General features: G+C 50.9%; 7 protein-coding genes across 9 annotated transcripts; 4 read left to right on the forward strand and 3 right to left on the reverse strand.

Moving 5' to 3' along the window:
• The first annotated feature begins 872 nt into the window (after positions 1-872).
• PV10_08200 (uncharacterized protein) lies at positions 873-3,176 on the forward strand. Its single transcript, XM_016373185.1, has 5 exons — positions 873-1,110; positions 1,165-1,417; positions 1,482-1,849; positions 1,905-2,060; positions 2,112-3,176. The coding sequence occupies exons 1-5, from the start codon at positions 1,051-1,053 to the stop codon at positions 2,835-2,837; spliced, it is 1,563 nt and encodes a 520-aa protein (XP_016220096.1). The 5' UTR covers positions 873-1,050; the 3' UTR covers positions 2,838-3,176.
• Positions 3,177-4,176: 1,000 nt separating this feature from the next.
• PV10_08201 lies at positions 4,177-7,531 on the forward strand. Of its 3 annotated transcripts, none has more exons than XM_016373186.1 (4): positions 4,177-5,052; positions 5,103-5,821; positions 5,870-6,695; positions 6,756-7,531. In XM_016373186.1, exons 1-4 carry the CDS (start codon positions 4,602-4,604, stop codon positions 7,379-7,381), a joined length of 2,622 nt encoding a protein of 873 aa, XP_016220097.1. In that variant the 5' UTR covers positions 4,177-4,601; the 3' UTR covers positions 7,382-7,531. The 3 variants fall into 3 exon arrangements, with proteins under 3 accessions (XP_016220097.1, XP_016220098.1, XP_016220099.1); XM_016373187.1 differs by having other exon boundaries at positions 4,177-5,037; XM_016373188.1 differs by having other exon boundaries at positions 4,177-5,037; positions 5,870-7,531.
• Positions 7,532-8,146: 615 nt separating this feature from the next.
• On the forward strand, positions 8,147-10,608 carry PV10_08202 (uncharacterized protein; the record flags this gene model as incomplete). The annotated part of the gene is made up of 2 exons (XM_016373189.1): positions 8,147-8,338; positions 8,402-10,608. The coding sequence occupies 2 exons, from the start codon at positions 8,147-8,149 to the stop codon at positions 10,541-10,543; spliced, it is 2,334 nt and encodes a 777-aa protein (XP_016220100.1). The 3' UTR covers positions 10,544-10,608.
• An 845-nt stretch (positions 10,609-11,453) lies between these two features.
• PV10_08203 (uncharacterized protein) lies at positions 11,454-15,736 on the forward strand. The gene has a single exon (XM_016373190.1). It carries the CDS (start codon positions 12,173-12,175, stop codon positions 15,374-15,376), a length of 3,204 nt encoding a protein of 1,067 aa, XP_016220101.1. The 5' UTR covers positions 11,454-12,172; the 3' UTR covers positions 15,377-15,736.
• On the reverse strand, positions 15,601-17,770 carry PV10_08204 (uncharacterized protein). Its single transcript, XM_016373191.1, has one exon. It carries the CDS (start codon positions 17,263-17,265, stop codon positions 15,937-15,939), a length of 1,329 nt encoding a protein of 442 aa, XP_016220102.1. The 5' UTR covers positions 17,266-17,770; the 3' UTR covers positions 15,601-15,936.
• Positions 17,771-18,044: 274 nt separating this feature from the next.
• PV10_08205 (uncharacterized protein) lies at positions 18,045-18,746 on the reverse strand (the record flags this gene model as incomplete). Its single annotated transcript, XM_016373192.1, has 1 exon — positions 18,045-18,746. One exon carries the CDS (start codon positions 18,744-18,746, stop codon positions 18,045-18,047), a length of 702 nt encoding a protein of 233 aa, XP_016220103.1.
• Positions 18,747-19,631: 885 nt separating this feature from the next.
• On the reverse strand, positions 19,632-20,730 carry PV10_08206 (uncharacterized protein; the record flags this gene model as incomplete). The annotated part of the gene is made up of 4 exons (XM_016373193.1): positions 19,632-19,769; positions 19,839-20,332; positions 20,393-20,505; positions 20,564-20,730. The coding sequence occupies 4 exons, from the start codon at positions 20,728-20,730 to the stop codon at positions 19,632-19,634; spliced, it is 912 nt and encodes a 303-aa protein (XP_016220104.1).
• Between the last annotated feature and the right edge of the window lie 77 nt (positions 20,731-20,807).

Below are 20,807 nucleotides of genomic sequence, written 5' to 3' on the forward strand. Positions count from 1 at the left end.
ATCGACTTTCAAGAACTTCAAATAATGATAAGACGTGAAACGCTAGGACCAAGCAGAGAAAGCAGTAGATGGAATAGAAGACAGGAATCTTGTGATGTGAGCCATCTCGAAACTACCTACCATGGTATTCTTTTATAACATGAAGAAGGATGATCTGCATCACTGACGTTCATGGACACTTCGTTTCTATCTCGTCGACATGTCTGTAAATGGACTGAAGCGCGAGGTGAAGTGTCGTTGTGATGGGCCATGAGAAGATGAACTACTTAGGTTATCATGAATGGATTTCTAAATGAGGCTTAGTGAAGTTCTCCAGCCCACAGGCTATTATGAGACAGGTCAGAACCTCTTCCTTGAGAATAATAGGAGAACAGAGTTATTAGGCAGAAGAGATCAAATGTGTCCGTGGAAGTCGACAGGTGCAATGCCTTCGAAAGGATTTCCTAATTAAGCCAAGTGCTTCAGTCCCCTCGGCGGGCTGTGGTGACCTCGTTGGCTGAGCTGAATCTCTGCCTGCGGCTGACAGCTGCAACGTCGTGCGTCATAGCCTCTGGGGTGTCCTAGGGAAGGATATTGTTAGGGTTTGTAGGTAAGGCGCAGCTGCGTCTACGCCTACAAGTCCTGATCCCTAACGAGACATTCTAGCCGAAACCCTGGAAGTACTCGTACTACGAAGCGAGTCACGAGTTCGGCTACCTAAGGTATCTTAGCTTACAGTAGCTTCGCCAGACTATCATTCCCTCTGGGTCCAGGGCTACATTCCCCAACTCTAGGCACCTATCACCCCAAACCACTGGCTAGGCCAGCCCGTTGATGAAGCCCGCCTCGGGCTCGTCAGGCGTTCCATATGTCCAACGTGCTCTCCCAAGCTCTCCCATTCAATGTTAATCAAGCTCCTTAGTCGAAGCTTATACACGTGGACATTGCTTCTCGAGAAGTTGCGCTTGATACAACGACATGAATACCCTACGTTTATAGGTGCCGACTTATGGCGTCTCGATATGCCACCACAGACAAGTCTGACCAACGAGGTATGCATCAATAGCAACTATGCCTAACGTGGGACGACCAAGTCGAGATTGCCATCTCTGCAGGCAGCGTAGGGTCAAAGTGAGCCCCGCCTTTCCTACTGAATCGCCCGTCACAACTGATTGACAATTCTAGTGCGACCTGCTCCGGCCAGAATGCGGCAAGTGTGTTCGTCTCGGAAGGAAATGCCCTGGGTACCGTAAAGAGCGTGATATGCTCTTCAAAGTCGAGAATGCCAACACCTTCGTCAAGAACGCCACACGAGACCGCCGCAGAAGACCAGAAAAGCCTGTTCTCGAGCCTGTCTCGGAATTGGCTACAAGTGAAAATGCCTTGGTGGCTCGTCCGGACGATATAAATACTGTAAAGGCGTCAAACTTGGATGAGAGTAATGACCCCACAACGTGCCACATTGTATGAAGAAACCAATTGCTGACTTGAATTTTGTTAAGTCATTAGGATACTCATGGGATATTGTCCAGCACCTTCAAATGGCCTTCCAGAAAATTGGGACAATCACACCGTACCTTTTTTCCTTCGCAAGTTCTGTACACCCCGAGTCTTTCCACGCCCCAGGGGCTTCCTGGGCTTTCTCCCGGCCATGGTGTCTTCGGCTCCCCCACAGTCTAGCCTGGTCTCAACCTGCAAAGCTATTGCTTATGCTCTCTTCGCGCATCATCTTCGTACGCCCGACGCCCAATCACGGCGTGCAATTGCCTATGGAGATGCTCTGATTGCCACGAATCAAGCTCTTCAAGACCAACGTGAGAGATTGAGAGATGAAACTCTGACCGCCATCTGGTTGTTGAGCATCTATGAGGTGGGTACTGGAAAGAATTAATGATCTCGCGACAATTCTGCTCACTCATATGTAGATCATGGTTGGCTCAGTCGCCATGCATCAAGAGGGTGGAGCGGTTGGCTGGGAGGCACACCTCAAGGGCATCATCACATTGTTGCGTCTGCGAACGACTAACTGTCTGAAGACACCGACTGAGAGAAATCTCTTCTTTGTGATATACAACACCATTGTAAGTTGCCTGACTTCTCGGCAAGGCGATCGTTATTGACTATCGCCCTAGCAAATTCAGTCGTTTGCGTCTGGCATTCCGTGTCCCCCAGAATCAATCGCTTGGTTTGCGGAGCTGGAGAATAACATCTGGCCCGATGAACTTTATAGCCTGCAAGTCTGCCGGTATGGGTATGAGGCTTCAGTCACATGTGCAAAAATTCGAGAGATCCTCAACAGCAGGCAAACCGTGAGCTTGCCAGATATTGTGGAACTGCTCCTCGAGTCCGAGTCTCTGGATCTGAAGAGTGCCTATCTGCTGTCACCAGGTTTGCCGGTACCATTTCCTGAGTCAGGTGGCAACAAGGAGGGTCAAATATGTGTCGTCACCGATCTCCGGACCCTGACGACGAGGACATTCTTTTGTGCATTTCGCCTGAAGCTGCATCTGAGCCGATTACAACTTCTTCAGGATCCCAGAATATCCCAACTTGAACCGACTGGCTTCCAGAATACCTGTCGTCAACTAGTGAGCACTGTTCAAGAGGTGGCGGACGAGATCCTGTCGGTCAAGTCTGTCCTTTTTTCAACCCAGGCTCATAAATTGAAGCCTTTTAATGTTGAGGCTGTGACGAAATCACGGCAGTGGACAGATGGCATTCGCGTATTGTGGCCCTTGAAAATGGTTGCAGCATGCAAATTCATGCGTGCAGAACAGAGAGCAAATGCCGTACTGACACTACAATTCATCCGAGACGGACTTAGCCTTCAGGAAGCAGGAGACCTACATATGGACTGAGATTCTGAGCACAACGGGCAGACAATGATAGAGTCGGCGCTGAGGGATGCTACTTCCAAACTAGGGATTGGACGTACTGGAGTTCCATCTGACATGCAGATTTGTCAACATGCATTGCCAAAAAGCCCATCTTACTTGCAGCTCCCTTGGACATGTCCAAATGGGGATCAAAAGTGAGTTCTGACATCCGGAGCAGGCTTCGATGCTTCGATGTCCCGTTTATATGTCGCTATAATACTAAAATGTCAATACCGAAGAAGCGAGGTGGCTATTGATAGACTCTGTGGATTCGGGAGATCATCAAAGTTCAAGTGTCCGTGTTGTTCAGCTATCTAAAAGGGGACATTAAGCCGTTCCATGCACCCAACAAGTTCGATGTATGGATGGGGAAAATCCGATAGAAATTTAACCGTCCTTCTGTTCTTTGGGGTTGTTCGCACTTGCGTTCTCCTCCTGATCGTGGAATCTGGAATCGTGGCCCAGGCACCAACTTCCACGAGCCCCACATGATTCGGTCGGTGGTTTCCTGCGGCCAATTAGTAGCATCGCCAAGCCGGCAAGTCCCACACATTCAGTTTTTCCAATCACGCCACAATCTCTGACGTTTGCACTCCAAGGATTTGGTTCACAATCTCGAAGGTATCAAGTTTGTGTAATTTGGACAATTAACTCATGAAACCCTATTCCAGAACAAACAGGCACCAGGCTATGCGAATGTCCCACTTGTAGCAAACTGACTTTTTCTGTCAAACGTGGCAACCCAAAATAGGAGTCGGTCAGCGAAACGTCGCCGCAAGGGGCTGAGAACCATAGAATGGGATGCTTTCCATCCAACGATGCTCCGTCAGCCTTGTCAAATAGTTCTCCCAACAATTTCCCAGAGATCTGAGCTTTCGCCCAAAGGAAAGGGAATTCTTCCCCTTCCAGTAAGACTCGTACTTGTTCCATCATTATTGAGTGATTACATGTGTTCCTCGCTGCTCTCGCTATTCGGCACTCCCGAGCCACCACCTTTTTTTTATCTTTGCAGAGACAAAAGAATCCCTCCCTCCCTGTTCTAATGATCCACCTGCAGCCCCCCCCCCCCACACCATTGTAGACTTCCACTTTACTTTGTGTGTCCCTCTTGTCCGCGTCGTCCGGACCCCAATTGTCCATACCAAGTGACGCCGCTTCTAGGCCGTTATCTTGTACGCTTATCCTTCCCACTTTTGTTTCATATCCTCCTCTCTGCTTCGGTGCACATGTCACCTTAGTATCATAGCTCACGAATCCCATCTCAAGGTAGAGTTGTCACCCATATGCATAATGTCTCTCATCAGGGTTTTGTCGCCTCCACTGTGATCCGAGGTTGTATGAGGTAAGCGAGGTCCCTCTCTCCCAATTGTTCCTGCCACAATCGACATAAGTCAGGTAAGCCATTGAAATCTTGAAATCTTTCCCCTGCCCGTGTACTGGTCCTCGTCACCCCTCCATCTCGTTGTCATCCTCAGCTCGTGAACTCGTCAACCTTTACCCTTGTTCTCTATCTTTTCCCTACAATTTTTCCCACTTGGACTTTAACGTCTAGTTATGATATCTACGCCTCCCGATTCTATCATGTTATGATCTCCAAATGCCTCCTATCGTTGGCGTCATTCTCTTTTTATCTCCGCTTTGATTCAATGTCCCCCGCCCGCTTTCGACCTGCCTGATCTCAATATCGCCATCCGTCACCCAAGGTGAAGCCATTTCCTTTCTGTGACAGTTGTCGAGCCGAGCAACATGTCGGGCGACTCATCAGCCAAAGACGGCATTCCGACCCAGCATTCCTCACAATCCCCTTGGGAGTCCGAGCATGCCAGCAATGAATCGAGTCAACAGTCCAGCCGGCAACAGAGTCGTCGACCAGACAGGCAAACACAAAGACCTCCCCACAAAGTCACGTTCTCCATCGCAGATGACCAGGCAGAGAGCAATCCCCACAGGCCAGTCGATTCGAGTCACACCCATCCAGAGAGCACGGTACCAGAAATCCACTTTTCCACCCCAGATGTTGTTACCGACATCCCGTCGTCTTCAAGTTGGACTGGGAGGACTCACGCAGCGGCTGCTTATGCTCAAAGTCGTGCTAGTCGGCTCGCAGACAAACTAAGCAGTGGTGAAAGGCGAAACAAGACTCCATCAGGCTCCAATACGCCTCTCATGGCACCACCGCAAGGTCAGTTCAATCCTGGTATGGTAAAGCCCCGCCACGGCCTTGAAATACTAACTCGTTGGCTGAAGTTTACACACCTCCAAATCTATCCCCTCCGCAAAGACCCCTTGACGACTGGCTTGTCAATGTCGGCGACGTTCCTTTGGAATCACTCGACAGGGACAAGAGGCCATATACCATTCACGATGACACTACCGATGATGAATCTGACGTCGAGAAACCCGAACCATTGAAGCGTGACGATGAAAATCTCGAAGAGGCGAGACGACTCATTCGGACCTTGACCAAAGGGCACAACTTGGGCATTCCACAAGATACGAGGTCAGGCACCGCAACACCAGCTATAGACAAGTACCTCCACGACGTGGATTATATCCCCCCTCCCGACGAGTATCGTCCTGGTGTTTTCGGTGCCATCCTTTCTTCAAAGCTTGCCAATCTAGCCCATAGCGGCTTCTCTCCTCGAAATTATCAAGTGGAATCACACTCGCCCACCCATGGCCGCCACAAACACTCTCAGGCTCATTCCAGAGCTGGGTCTAGTATCCCCAATTCCTCCGAGCATTCTTCTGGTCGTGCAACACCTTCAAAGCGACCCAAATGGTACGAACAAAGACCCCATTCCACGGGTTCAATGGCTGCATTGCTGGCACAAGCATCTATTACTTCCGCGGCACCCGCCGCTCCCGGAACCGCTGGATCGGTACCGAGACCACCAACACACCGGGCAAAATCGTCAAACAGCATGATTGCAACCGCAGTCGATATGATAAAACACCCCGGCAACGTGAGTCTCTGGTCCCCACGAGGAATACTCTTCTAACAACACAAACAGCATTTTCACGCAAAGTCAGAGCAGATCCGTCGCGCGGAAGAGGAGCAGGTCATCCATGATGTGGCAGAGATTATTGCCTGCCGCAAATATCTAAAACGACTTGGACGGTCACTGATGGCTGTTGGGGCGCCGTCTCATCGCCTTGAAGAATACATGAAGACCTCGGCCCGGGCGCTTGGCATCGACGGCGATTTCCTATACCTGCCAGGCTCCATGATCGTCTCTCTCAACGACAAGTTGACCATGAGCACCGAGGTGACGCTTCTCCGCGAATCGCAGAATGTTGAGCTGGGCCGATTTAAAGATGTTTTCGAAATCTACAAACTCGTGATTCATGGGAAATACACGGCCCAAGAAGGAACGGACGAGCTCGAAATTGTCATGAAGAAGCCTCCGCACAACAAGACAATCTGGCGGATTTTCGCATATGGTATCGCCGCTATTGCAGTTGGCCCCTTTGCTTTTTCTGCACGACCGATCGACTTTGGACCAAGTTTCCTCCTCGGTTGCACACTCGGCTTCCTCCAGCTTGTGGTGACGACCAAGTCTAGTCAGTTCAGTCATGTTTTTGAAGTGCTGGCCTCAGTCATGATTGCTTTTGTGGCCCGAGGACTCGGGTCCATTTATCACAACGGCAAGCCAGTCTTCTGCTTCTCTGCCATAGCTCAAAGCAGCATTGCTCTGATTCTGCCAGGTTATACGGTCCTTTGTGCTGCTTTGGAACTCCAAAGCAAGAACTTGGTAGCCGGATCTGTCCGCATGGTCTACGCAATAATCTACTCGCTCTTCCTCGGCTTTGGCATCTTGATTGGTACTGTGTTGATGGGTATGTATCTGCTCCTACTGTGAAGGTCTACGACAAATCACCTTGCTAACGGTTCATTAGGCCTTGTTTATCCCGATGCTCAAGATGATGTAACATGTGACATTCCGCCTTGGTGGGATGCGTCGGACCTTAATTACATACTTATCTATACAAGATTCCTCTGGGTCCCTATCTTCGCCGTCTGTCTGGCATTTATCAACCAGGCCAAGTGGCGGCAGGTTCCTGTCATGGCACTGATTGCCTTTTGTGGATATCAGGCCAACTTTTGGATTTCCACCCGGATTGCCAACAACATCCAGGTGTCGAATGCTATTGGAGCTTTTGTGGTTGGATGCATGGCAAACTTGTACAGCCGATTTTTTCATGGGTTGGCGGCTGCAGCCATGCTGCCTTCAATCTTTGTCCAGGTGCCGAGCGGGTTGGCGGCGAGTGGAAGTTTGGTGGCGGGCATCACGAGTGCCAACCAGATCAGTGGCAACGCGACTGGGGTCAGTATCGTCAGCAACGGCACGGCGGGCTTTTTGAATGCACAGAACGGGACTTCGACCGATGTGTATGGTGGGACGATTTTCAATGTGGGTTATGGGATGGTGCAGGTGGCGATTGGGATCAGCGTCGGCCTGTACATGAGCGCTTTGATTGTTTATCCTATTGGGAAAAGGAGAAGTGGTTTGTTCAGTTTCTAAATGAGCGATGCATGGCGAGCGTTGAGCGTTCTTTGGGTCAACTTCATGGTCATGGATGGCATGAACGGGCAGATTGAATGCCCTGCCAGACACGTTGTAAAATCATAAACAATGTTGAAGAATCAAGATTCATTCCAATTCTGCAAATAATGTGAACATCAACGCAAGGTTGAAGGCGAGGGGGCCAGGGGACTAAGGAAGTGAATTGTGGTTGTGTTCAGCCTTGTCAGGAGAAGATAGCAATCAAATATCAAGGGCAAGTGTGCCGAGGTTTGTGATAGGCCGAGGGGCCTTCACGCCCACGGCCCAGCGCGGTCCAGTTAGTGTCGATCGCAGGTGCTTGGCTTTCACCCTCGGCCTTATCTTTGGGCATTCGGTGTCAGTGCAGATCCCAGTCGTGCCACTCAGGCGAGTCAGGCCAGTCCAGACTTTGGCGGTGCATGACCGTGGTTACGGGCTCTTATCTCTGTCCCTGGTTTTCAGTGGCTCATCGCCGCGGAGGCTCTGACGTCTCTGGGTTTTCAGATCTCTATTTCCCCGGAGCAGTCAAGAAATGGGCAGGGAATACATCATGGACGATGAGATTGTACGCAATCCAGGCGCCATGTCACTGACATGGCTTGTTTCATTTTTACTTATCTGAATCATACAGCAAGTGCCATATAAAGGCTCTCTCTCTCACACAGCCTCTCTCTCTCAGCGGCTGTGTTCTCGTGTCTTCCTACAAATGCTAAGTAGTGTGACTCTTGACCGCCGCCTGCCAGCATGGCTGCAGATGAAGAAGCCGCTCATGAGCGAACTCACCTCCTTGCCCGTGATCGTAGGTTGAGTTCGGTGGCTCATGCGCCTGAAATATCGTCGCTTTTCAGCAAGGATGAGCAGGCTCTCGGTGAAACTGCCGTCGGCGAACGCCTCCCATATAACGACTATACCACGATTGACTGGTTGCATGATCTGGTAAAGAACTTCCTTTTGATTTGTTGTCACTCTCAGCATGCATATCGTTGACATCTTCCACAGGTCAAAGACTCATATCGTTTTCGCACGATTCACAATCGAAAGGGTTTGCGAAACGCTCTTGTATCGGCTTTCGACTCGTGTCAGGGGTGGATTGCCGCTGCGCTGATTGGGACGTTGACAGCGTGTGTGGCGTTCTTGGTGGACGTCGCTGTCGCCACTGTCAGCGACTGGAAGACAGGGTATTGCTCGACCAATTGGCTGGCAAGTCGAGAAATGTGCTGTACTTCAAAGTCGCCTTTCAATTCCTCCTCAGAATCTTGTTCTGATTGGAGGTTTTGGTCTTCAAACTATTGGCACAGGTTTGGTGTCTATGTCACACTTGCCATACTGTTTGGAATCATCAGCAGCACTGTCACCCTGACGACCAAGAGGGCTCTTCCTGCCACTGCACCTGGGTCTGGAGATAAAGGTCCCCCACAAGAGAACAACCGCGGCGATGGATCCGGTCCTGAAGATACCGCCCCCATGGGCAAGTCCATCTACATGGCTGCCGGCAGTGGTATTCCCGAGATCAAGACCATTCTTTCAGGCTTTGTCATTCCACACTTTCTCGACCTCAACGTCTTGATCGTCAAGGCTGTGGGATCGATCTTTGCAGTGTCGACGGGGATGTGTCTGGGGAAAGAAGGCCCATTTGTGCACATCTCCACGTGCGTATCCTACCTCGTTGCCATCCAGTTCCCAAAGTATCGAGACAATGGCCGGAAACTAAGAGAGATGCTGTCTGCGGGTTGCTCAAGTGGCCTTTCGGTTGCTTTTGGAGCCCCGATTGGAGGAGTACTTTTCTCGTACGAAGAGATTTCGACCTACTTTCCTCGCAAGGTGCTGTGGAGAGCGTTCATCTGTTCGATGTTTGCTGCCATGACCCTCAAGGCACTCAACCCAACCGGTACAGGCAAACTGGTTCTTTTTGAGACAAACTATGGAACCACATATCAACCATATCACTATGTTGTCTTTGTGCTTCTCGGTATCGCGGGCGGTATCTTTGGTGGAGTCTTCTGCAAGGCAAACTTCTTCTGGTCACGGAACTTTCGCAAGTATAGCATAATCAAGAACTATCCAGTTTTGGAGGTGTTCTTGGTCGTGCTTGCTACAGCATTGCTCCAGTATCCAAACCCTCTGACTCGAGAACCTGGCGATGTCATCATCAAGAACCTGCTTGTTGACTGCGGGGACCACTCCAGGAGGGAGTATGTCTGTGTGCAGGAAGGCCACGCCGAGCCGACGCCAGAATATCTCGGGTGGCTAGCGTATGGAACCTTGGTGAAACTGATCCTCACCATCGTCACATTTGGAATCAAAGTCCCGTCCGGAATCATTATTCCTGCACTAGATGGAGGGGCATTCTTTGGTCGTTTGATTGGGCAACTCCCGTTCCTCGCTGGCAGCATATCGCCTGGCATTTTTGCCATGGTGGGGGCTGGGGCATTTTTGGCTGGAGTCAGTCGTATGACCATCTCATTGGCCGTGATAATGTTCGAGCTCACAGGAGAATTGGAGTTTATCGTGCCTAACATGATAGGGATCATGGTGGCCAAGTGGGTTGCGGATGCATTGGAGCACAATGGGGTTTACGACCTTGCTCAGACGGTGCTAGGACATCCTTTCCTGGACCTGGATCATAGCATCAAGCTAGTGCAAAAGGACGTGTACCTAGTCGAGGAACTGATACCTCCAGCGCAGACCATGCGAGAGATCACGGTCGAAGTGCCTCGAAGTGGAGTGGTTCCGATGGCCATACTCAAAGAGAAGCTCCATCAGCTCCAAAGACGTGGACTCATGGACGCTGGACTTGTCTTGACGCAACAGGGATTGCTTCAAGGCTATCTGGCGGAGGGAGAACTGGAGTTTGGTCTGGATACCTTGGGTGAGGGCTTTGGTCAAGGAGGCCAAGTTCGACTTCTGCAGGCCGAGCCAAACATGATTGATCAACCCGCACAGGACGAGCTGGATATGTCACACTTCATAGATCGGACGCCCCTCTCGATCTGTGCAAAGGCTCCAATGGAGTATGCGGTGGAAATGTTTGGCAAGCTAGGGTTGAGATACTTGTGCGTGACCGAAGCGGGGAGTTGTCGACTGGTAGGGGTAATCATCAAGAAACGCCTGGTGGTTTGGCTCGAAGAACGACAACCCTGACACCATGGTTTGAATGTGACGCCAGGCGAATGTTCAATAGCGATTCGAGTGAGACTATACATCAGATAGAAGACCGGAAGTCGATCCGCTTCCTCGATTCTGTTTTCGCTTAGGGGTCAAAGTCGCTCCTGCCTCGAATCTCTCTTTGGACTTGCCGTTTGCGAGCATCCACATGTACTCCGTAGAGGGAAGGAGCAATTGGATTCGCATGCCTTCCACTTGACTCCGCGTCCAATGGTCACGCCTTCCGAAAGATGAATGGAGTAACTTAGGGTGTCCAAGGAGCCCGAGGGGCCGGCTGGGCAACTGGCATCGGTTTTGGCCCTCGGGCTCTTGTGATAGCGGTTCGAGTGGGACCTCGGGCCTAAGCTCCGGTTGATGATTATTCCCTAAAGAGCCAAAATGCGGGGTGTTCAAAGCAAGCGAGAGAGTTGCGTGACCAGAGGCGGGCAATGAGCTTTCAGAGAGGCTTCGAGGGTCTGGATTCTACGCTATCTGTGCTGCAGGAATAGCCGTAGCCCCCTCGGCCCTAACGTGTGATATGCAACACAAAGTGATACAGAAAAATTTAGAGGGACTTACCCACCATGCATAACTGCGTCTGCATACGCGTAAGTACCTGTACCTATTTGTTGCGGTAGTCCCAGGTTTAGTGCCGGCAATGATTGAGCTGCAGGTTGCACTTTCCTTGTGATCGACCTTTGCGAGTCTAGTCAAAGGCAGGAAGCGACGATGGATTGTCATATCACCACTCGTACCTTCCATGTTTCGCCTCAAATGCCATCTGCTGACTGCACGTGATGGATGACCTTGGGGGACCGTCTCATCCTTCCCTGCAAATCTCTTCAGTCACTCCATCTCCTCTACCAACAACGCCTCCATTCTTTCTCACACCCCATCTTCCGACTGGCTCGTATCTTGTCCAAATGCTACTTTAAATTTTCTTCTGCATCCTTCCTTGGATTAGCTCTGCAGCATTAGTTCGCTTCTTCGGCTCGTAATAGCCTGTCAAGTTCACTCGTTCTTCCTGTTTCATTGGATCGTGCCTGAATGTTCAGACGTTCATTGTTCTATCTCGGCCTATCCATTCATCTTCACCCTCTCTCGAGGTCATACATACCTCAAATCACTGTCACTAATGTCCTGTTCTTGACAGCAATACCCTGTACAGGTTTGGCCACAAGCCAATGCCAAGTCAGTCTATGATCCTCGGCCTTCAAAACGAATCGAAATTCACAAGGATTCTTTCGAGCCTTATCAGTGTTCTAGGCTTCCCCTCACCAGTCCTCAAAAAAATCTCCACATGGGCTTAGGGCACGATGGGAACATGACGCCTGAAGTCGTAATTGCTCCACCCAGAAAACAACCCAACAAACCCTGCTGCAACTTGCATCAAGTTCTTGCATTCACTTCCGTCGTCTAGACAGACTTTTACCCTCACCCCGACCGACTACGAATTGCGAATATCCCAGTCCTCTTCGCGCAACCCGCCACGGCATTTGCTGACTGGACTACCGGATCCTCCCATCCCCGCCCAATTACAGAGTACACTCTGCGAGACTCCTGGTCCTCAATCCCGATTGCATGTGCACCTATCCACCCACTATGCTTTCTGTATAACACCCAAACATGTCGTCAGCCTCAAATACGGGCAGGCAGCATGCCCGCCATAGCTCCACCTTTTCCAAGGCCGTCTCTCGAGCCTCAATGTCTGCCGCATCTCCCTCGAGAAAACCCCAAGATGATTCCTCCATAGACGAGTCGAACCCTGCGTCAATCACTGACCGTCCCAACCCTCCTCGACGTGCTCGAGCGGGTTCAGCCTCCAGCCAAACCGTCGCCAGAACCCCCGCGAGAAGTTTCTATCGCCGTTCATTTCATGGTCAACTTGATCCTCCTCAATACTCCTCTTCTGCCGACCTCCGAGAAGAAACCGCAGAGCTGGCTGCCTTTGCCCTCAACGACAGTGCTTCCTACCTTGGCAGCTCCCCGCCAGCCTCGGACGCATCTTCAGATGATGGACACCCAGATCCAATTCAAGAAGTCTCAGAACCAGTCTCCCCCCAGGAGTCAGAAGACGGCCAACCCCAAGATCCCATATCTGAGCTCACCATGATGATCCAAAATGCTCCGCAAGACGAGCCTGAATCAGCTCCAAATGGCCACGAAAAGAACAAACATGTACAAGATTCTCCTCAGACGAGAACAAGAGAAGACAACATCCAGCCTGCAGAACCCAGTGAGCGGACACGCCTTCTTGGAGACCGGAGGTCTTCCGTCCAGTATGGCCAGTTGAATGACCTTGAACGTCAACACCTAACCAAGAGGTCACATCAGGACAAATGGAGGAAGACGCTTGAGAACACAAAGGCATGCCTCTACACGCTTTCTCATCCAAAGACGTGGAACCCACGCACCATTTACCACGAGGCCGTCGCCCACCCAGTCTCTCTTTTGCCTGCTGTTTTTCTCGGTCTACTCCTTAACATTCTGGACGCTCTGTCATATGGGATGATTTTGTTCCCTTTGGGCAACGCAATCTTCGACGACCTAGGTTCCGACGGCATTTCAATGTTTTATGTCAGCACAATTGTCGCTCAAATCATCTATTCTTCCGGCGCCTCGGTTTTCCGAGGTGGCATTGGTTCGGAAATGATCGAGGTCGTGCCATTTTTCCACAAAATGGCCTTTACAATTCTCAACACAGTTGGCGAGGATGATCCAAAGTCTGTTCTGGCTACCACCATCCTCGCCTTTTCCGTTAGCGCCGTACTTACCGGTCTCGTCTTTTTCTTGATGGGAGCATTTGGCCTGGGTTCCTTGATTGGCTTTTTCCCTCGTCATATCCTGATCGGTTGCATCGGAGGTGTCGGTTGGTTTCTGGTGGCCACCGGACTCGAAGTCTCGGCCAGGTTGCCGGGGAACCTCGAATACAATTTCGACACTCTGAAGCAACTGTTTCGCGGAGATACCATCCTCCTCTGGGTCATTCCTCTTGTGCTCGCCGTCATCTTGAACATTTTCCAGCGCTTTGTCAAGTCAAATCTACTGGTCGGCGGCTATTTCATCTCCGTCGGTGCCATCTTCTACTTTTTCAAGTTTGCCCTGGACATCCCAATGAGTACCTTTCACTCTCACGGCTGGGTCTTTGACCCCCCTCCAGCCGGAAACCCCTGGTATCATTTCTACACCTTGTATGACTTCAAGGCTGTTCATTGGGGAGCATTAGCCGACACCATTCCTGCAATGTTTGCTCTGACCTTTTTTGGTGTCTTGCATGTCCCCATCAATGTCCCTGCTCTTGGAATTTCCACCGGAGAAGATAACCTCAATGTCGACCGCGAATTGGTCGCTCATGGTCTATCAAATTGCGTCTCTGGACTTTTTGGAAGTGTCCAGAATTATTTGGTGTACACAAACAGCCTGTTGTTCATGGACAGTGGAGGCAACGACCGGTTAGCAGGTCTAATGCTCGCAGCTGCCACCTTTGGAATTCTTTTGGCGGGCCCTGTCATTATCGGCTTCATCCCCATCATGGTTGTCGGAGCTCTCATCTTCCTCCTCGGAATTGAACTGCTCGAAGAGGCTCTGGTCGGAACCTGGGGAAAGGTTCACAAACTGGAATACACCACCATTGTCATCATTGTCGTCACTATGGGGGTTTGGGATTTTGTCGTCGGCATTTTGGTCGGTATTTTGTTGGCTGCTCTGAGTTTTGTCGTTCAAACATCCAGAAGAACTGCTATCCGTGCAACATACTCTGGACAAGTGGCCAAGTCGCTGGTCAGACGTCCTCCTGTCCAACTCAAATTCCTCAGGGAGACTGGTCAACAAACTTTTCTCATCAAGTTGGCAGGCTACCTCTTTTTTGGTACGATTGTTGGAGTTGAGAATCGCGTGCGTGCCCTTCTCGAGGAAGACGCATTTACCGATCGCCCCCTCCGATTCCTCGTCCTAGACATGGCCGCAATCAGTGGGATCGATTTTTCTGCTGCAGAAGCCTTCACCCGGATCAATCGACTTCTTCAAAAAAGAGGCGTTCAATTAGTCATCAGCAGTTTGGATGTTGATGGCGAAATTGGACAGGCCCTTCAAAATGTCGGTTTGTTTGAAGATGAATCGGGGGTGGAATTCTTTGGAGATCTTAATGTCGCTTTGGAGCATTGCGAAAACAGACTTCTTACGGCGCTGTACCGACAACAGGAGCACCGAAGAACTAAACGCATCGCCTCCCACCTGGATGTGCCACGTTCTCAGAGTCAGGATTTGCCACAGTCCTACAAGGCTGAATTCATGGGGAGCTCACCGAGACGAAACATGCTCCATCAGGTGGCACAGTCGACACTCGATGAGGATAGCTCTACCGCAAGCAAGTGGCATTCTTTTAAGCAGCCGTTGCCCTTGCTGTTGCAAATCATGGCAGACCTGACGAATAAGAATGAAGACTTCTGGCACCGGGCCATCCCATATTTTGAACGGGTTACATTCACAAAGGGATCTGTACTCTTCAATGTGGGTGATTCGCCTAATGGGTTCTATCTCCTCGAGGAAGGAATCCTTCGCGCAGAGTACGATCTACCACAGGGCAAGTATTCGGAGTTGATTGTTGCTGGACGACCGTGCGGGGAGTTGCCGTTCTTCTCGCAGACCACGCGGACCGCAACCATGGTGGCGGAAAAGGACAGCATCGCGTGGCAACTGGATGACAAGAATTGGCAAGCTATGCAAAGTCAAGATTCCGATGTGGCCCGGGAACTTTTGATCATCAGCTTGAAGCTGACCAAGGAAAGAATGGATGCTATCACGTCCTATGTGTTGACGACTGCGAGTTGAAGTGTTTGACAAATGTGAATGATGGGGTGTAGGTTTGAATTGATGCATATACTCAGCCTTACGAGACTGCTACAGGGTCAGCGAGCGAAATGGAATTGTGTAGCGGGTTGAAAACCAAATTTGGCAGTGGCAAAAGTCGTTTCATTCAAGAAAAGCATGGCGCTCGTGGCATCGTGAATTTGAACGGGGAAAACAGCAGAGATGTAAAAAGTTGCAGGGTCGGTGGGGTCTTGGTTTGGTCTGGACTAGAAATATTGACGGGAGTGGCCAAGTGTAGGATGATAGCATTGTAGCGTTTGGAATAGTATCAGCGAGACGTAGTGGAAGTGATAATAGGATGAGTTTTCACACAGTCATGCCTCATCAGTCGCATTCAATCATGGTTTGGCAGTTAGGTAGTCGAGAAGGCCAATTGGAGTGAATCGCTCATAAGAGAAAACATGAGGGAAGCCATATCCCCCAATACCCAATTGATGAAAAGCATGGCACAACATGCCACATCCATCCATCCATCATTCGATCCCTCCATCAATCCATCTATTCAAGGACGGGTCTTTCACTTATTTATCCTTGACACCGAGTATCGTGTCAAGAAACTCAACGGCAGCAAGATCCACGCCAGGACTCTTGACCATGCGATAGACACGGTTTCCCGACAAGTTTCCGAGCCAATTATCTCGGTCGTAGGACCGCTCACCATCACTGCCACGACGACGACGAGCGCGACGGTCCCCAACAGTCATACCGCGAGTCCACTGGCCTTGGGTCTCGATACGCACGTCTTCAGGACTCTTCTCGCTGGCAACCCAGCCCGGATGTGTCTGGCTCGTAACCCACCAGAGACACATCGGGTCATGGAGGGCGAGAGCGGCGCCGTCGCCTTCATGGCCGAGATGCAGCCGCTCCATCTTGTCGAGCATAGGCGTCATGAACGACATCATCCACTGTGCGAGCGGCGAGCCGGCGGCGGCCAATTCGCTTGCGGCCTGTGTAAGCTGTCTGCGACTTAGCATGTGATGCTCAGTCAGGTCCAAAGCCATCAGCCGCAGATTCAGAGTGCGCGACAGTGATGCCGGATAAGGGGGTAGACGCGCCGACGGTGCATCGGTTTTGGCTGGCGGTGGCATCGTCGACGCTGGGTTCGGGCTCGTCAGCGCGTATACACGTGCCGCTGCATAGGGGTCTGCGTAGACATTGAATTCGGCCACTGGCGTCACGTTGCCAACCAGATCCACCACCGTGCCTCCCATGGACACCACTTCCTTGCACCGTAAGAACGTCTCCGGGTCTTCGGCCGCTGCCAATGCAAAATTCGTCAATGGACCGATCGACACCAGCGTGATGGTGTCAGGCTCGTTTTCGCGCAGAATCCGTAGGATTTCCTGGTGTGCGGGTAGGAGTGAGGGCGTGAATGATTGCGTAGGGTTTTGGAGGTCGGTACCCCCAGCGGAGGTGGACTCTGCGAGTCGTGTCAGGTCAGGGTTTGGCGGCGGCTCTTCAAAGAGATGGGCCCATTCTTCTTCTGGGGTGAAATGATGTGGATGGCTCGCGTGGATGCCTCCTAGTCCGTCGATGCCGTGGAAGAAATCGCTCTCGATCTGGTCCTGCAGCGGCTCTTCAGCGCCAATGGCCACAATTGGCTTGAAGTGCCTGATCCCTTCGAATCCTTCGGGTAGATTCTTCTCCCGTCGCCATGCGAGTTCTTTCTCCAGCACGTGGAACACGGCTACCACGTTGCGTAGACATGACCGGACGTCGACGTTGCCGTGAGTCAGCGACAACAGCACGACCTCTAGATCGGACGATTTCGACGCAAGTGCGTACAAGATAGCTAGTACATCGTCAACGCCAGGGTCGGTGTCGATGATGACACGGTTCTTAGGCGCCATGACGGCTTTGGGGGTTGTGGTTGGAACTTGTGACCTGTTTCTGGGAGATGGGTCGACTGTGACTCTGACTCTAGCTGTTACCCTCTTTCTTATAGGATCTCACACGAATGAGGAAGAGGACAGTCCAGTTCAGGTAGGACGTCCGCTTGAGATAGGAGGTCTTGACTCTTGCCAGACCAACAGCAAGTAACGTGAGATGACTATCCTGGCCAAGACCTTGAGAGGCCTGGGAAGATAAGGCGAGAGCGGAGTTGAGTTGGGTGGCAACCGTCGTTCGTATTGCTTCAGGCTTCCAGCATCAATCAGGACTGGGCCTACAGTAGTGAACTGGAGGACAAGAAGAAAGCAACGTCGCCACTAGAATGCTGATCAACAACCAGGGTCACATTATTTTGAATTCAAGGATTAGTGGAGCATAGGTAGGTTCATCGGCCGTCTCCGAGACGGAGAGATTTTAGATTGTTATTGAAAAAGATGGGTGGATGGTCAACTGCACGACGTTACAATCAATCGAATCATTACGCAGTAGTGAGAAATGAGTTTCGAGGGGCCAAAGTACTGCGGGCAGGAGGGGCGGAAGTCGGAGGTCGGAGGTCGGAAGACGGATTATGGTATTCTTCCGGGGTTGGCAATCACGTGCTTATCAATTCATTTATATCCCCCTTTCATTGCCCGGACGGACGTTGTTGATGTTGTCCTTCTTTGACTCGACCTCTAAGCTTGCAAGTAAATATTGGCTGTATTGGGGATCATCTACGGAATTTTTGTTTGTCTCCCTATCAGATCAACTCTTCCAGACTCTTGGCACCAGGCTCTGGATTCCCTTTGATTCCATCGGTCGGCACTTTCTGACTAGCAAATGCCAAAAAGACTGCCTTCCAGCCCGATTCATCATGTATAATAATGGCACCGTCCGTTCCGACTGCATTCTGACTCGCAAATGAGCCCACCGACCCTTGATTCATGTGCACCTTGTGCAAGCCCTTCCCATCGCGGTAGCGGAAGCCAAAGATGTACATCTTGGATTGGTTGCGAATGGCGGCCTGGATCACGGGCTCAAGGCTGTCCAGGAGGTCATTATCGGGCCCAGGCACGTCGTGTGGAAGGATCTTGCCGGTTTTGGTGATGGAGATGAGATCTGGGGTGCGCAGGTAGTCCAGTGAGAGTGACGACGTCGCCGTGGGAGTGTCGGGCACTCCTGTTGCAGCGTGGAAGCCTAGATCGAGCTCTTCGAGGACCTTGATGGTTGGTTTATGGTCGAATGGATCTTGAATGGCATAGACAAGCTCCGATGGAAAGCCCTTGGATTTGACGTTGATTGCTACATTGTACTTGAACTCAGCTCGCCGTGGGTTCTGAGGGTCTCGGAAATAGAGCAACAGATGTGGGTCCTGCGGGTCGTCTTCATGTCGTTCTCGTTCATACCCAAATGGTTTGAGTGCCCATACGCCGTATGTTTCTCTTGGGCTAGTGGTGGCCATCTTGAAGCAAGGCAGCAACAATTTCGTTCTGAAGAAGGGGGGCAAGCAGAGAGGAGAGAGACGAGACGTTGATTCAACCTCCCGATGGCAGCCTAGCGATCAAGCCTTATATGTTTCTTGTCTGTGGTTCCTCCTCAGCCGTGAAGGCAAGGATTCCCTTCGATTGTCACACAGCCTGATGGGAAGAGGCGTTGTGGCGGCTTCAGCTTGCCAACAGGTCTCTTGATGTTTGGTTGTGATTCTGACACTGCGGGGTTTGGTCTCGTATTCCTGGCGATTTCATGGTAACCGAATCAGCTGAAACGACAAATCTGGCACCTGATGAGCTGTTGGTGCTGACCACGCGCAGAGCAGATGTCTTTCTAGCGGTAAACGAGTAACGAGATTTGAAGCCACAACAGAATGAGCGCCTTCCCCTCGTAACTTCATGATGCCACGAAAGAGAAAAATTTGCTTTCAAACTGTCATTTTGATTCTTCCACTTGATTGCAGACTTTTCCACAGGTGGCCTGGGAAGACACACATGGCCCTCGACCTCATTTGTTACGTACCAGAGATATGACCGCTAATCTACAATGACATTCACATTTTGGTCGATGCTTAAGCCGGCGCCCAGTGCCCTTGCACACAAATCCAGAACCTACGCTGCTGTCGAGGCGATGCAAACCCAAGCAGACCCCTCTTGGAAATGCCTCGGGTCTGCAACAGACTGTCGCCTTAGTCTGGTCTGATATCTGGCGATCGGCGTGTATGCATGAGCCTCTTCTGTCTCATGCACCACCTTTTCTCTCATGATCTGCATGATCTCATGCGCATCGTTATACATGTCGACGTTGGCGAGTTGCCCCACGGCCGCAATTCAGTTGTGGGGAGATAGGAATCGTTCTAGTAGACCTTCTTCTTCTCGTCGACACTGAGCTGGCCAGGTCCCATGTTGACCAAGAGGAGTAGACCGCCAACGATAGACAGGATTTGGAAGAAGTCATACTTGGCAAAGTCCTTATGTGGGTGATTGTGATGCAGCTAAAAGAGAACAGTCAGACACTGGCACAGGGGTAGATGGGGGCGGATGAGCTTAAACGTAAGACTTACCGTCCAGAAGTTGTTGACGAGAATATTGAAGACGCTCAAAAGCAAGACGAGAATGATAGCGCTCAACTTTGCCTTGAAACCGACCACGACCATGACACAGGCCATGAAGCCGATCAAGCTGACCAGGACTCTCCAAATGCTCCACTCACCAGCAAAGACGAAGCCGATGAACAGAAATATCAACAGGACTCTACCACCGAGTTGGATATACATCTTCTTGTCCTTTTCGTCGATTGTGGGTAGGCCTGCAAAAACGCGGCTCTTCTTGACAAAATTATCACCCAGGACCATGAGAAGGCCACCAATGACGGACAAGTTTCGTAGGAAGAAGTTCAGGTCGAAGATGAGACCGTAACCGAGAGCCTGAACGACAACGACGGTGAGGAGGCCTCCGACCGCATACTCTCCATAGCGACGCATAATGACCAGGATTGAACAAGTGGACATGACAACAACGTTGAAAATGAGGAAGAGATGCGTGATGCCCCAAGGAACTAACAGAAAGGGATTAGTATAGATTCGAGTACCCTTTTCCACCTCGTGCTAATGCTTACTGTGTCTGAAGTCTCTGAGGTAGGTGAGCTGATCGCTCCACTGGGTGATGATTCTAAGAGCATCTTCGAGGAAAGTGACGACAATGAGGAATCGGCCGATGGCTGGCACGTATCTAGATATCCAAGGGTTAGACGTGAATAATGGGTTGTGGTCTCAATGCCAACACGTACGGTTTCAGTGGCTCGCCGATGCTGGTCAGCCAGTCCTCGATCTTGCTGGTCTGCTCCCGAATCTGATCGAGGGGACTGGGATCACTGGTAGCATCGTTACTCCGTTGTGAAGCAAACTGGTTGTTCATTCCCAGGTTATAACCTGCGGTCCCTCGTATCTGCGCCATGTATGACGCGTGAGTCGATGCAATAGCAGGCGAACAGGAATGGAGGAGAAAGGTGGTAGGATGCGAGGGTAGGTAGT

This window comes from Exophiala mesophila, assembly GCF_000836275.1.
Source record: "Exophiala mesophila strain CBS 40295 unplaced genomic scaffold supercont1.6, whole genome shotgun sequence".
NCBI classification, from domain to species: Eukaryota; Fungi; Ascomycota; class Eurotiomycetes; order Chaetothyriales; family Herpotrichiellaceae; genus Exophiala; species Exophiala mesophila.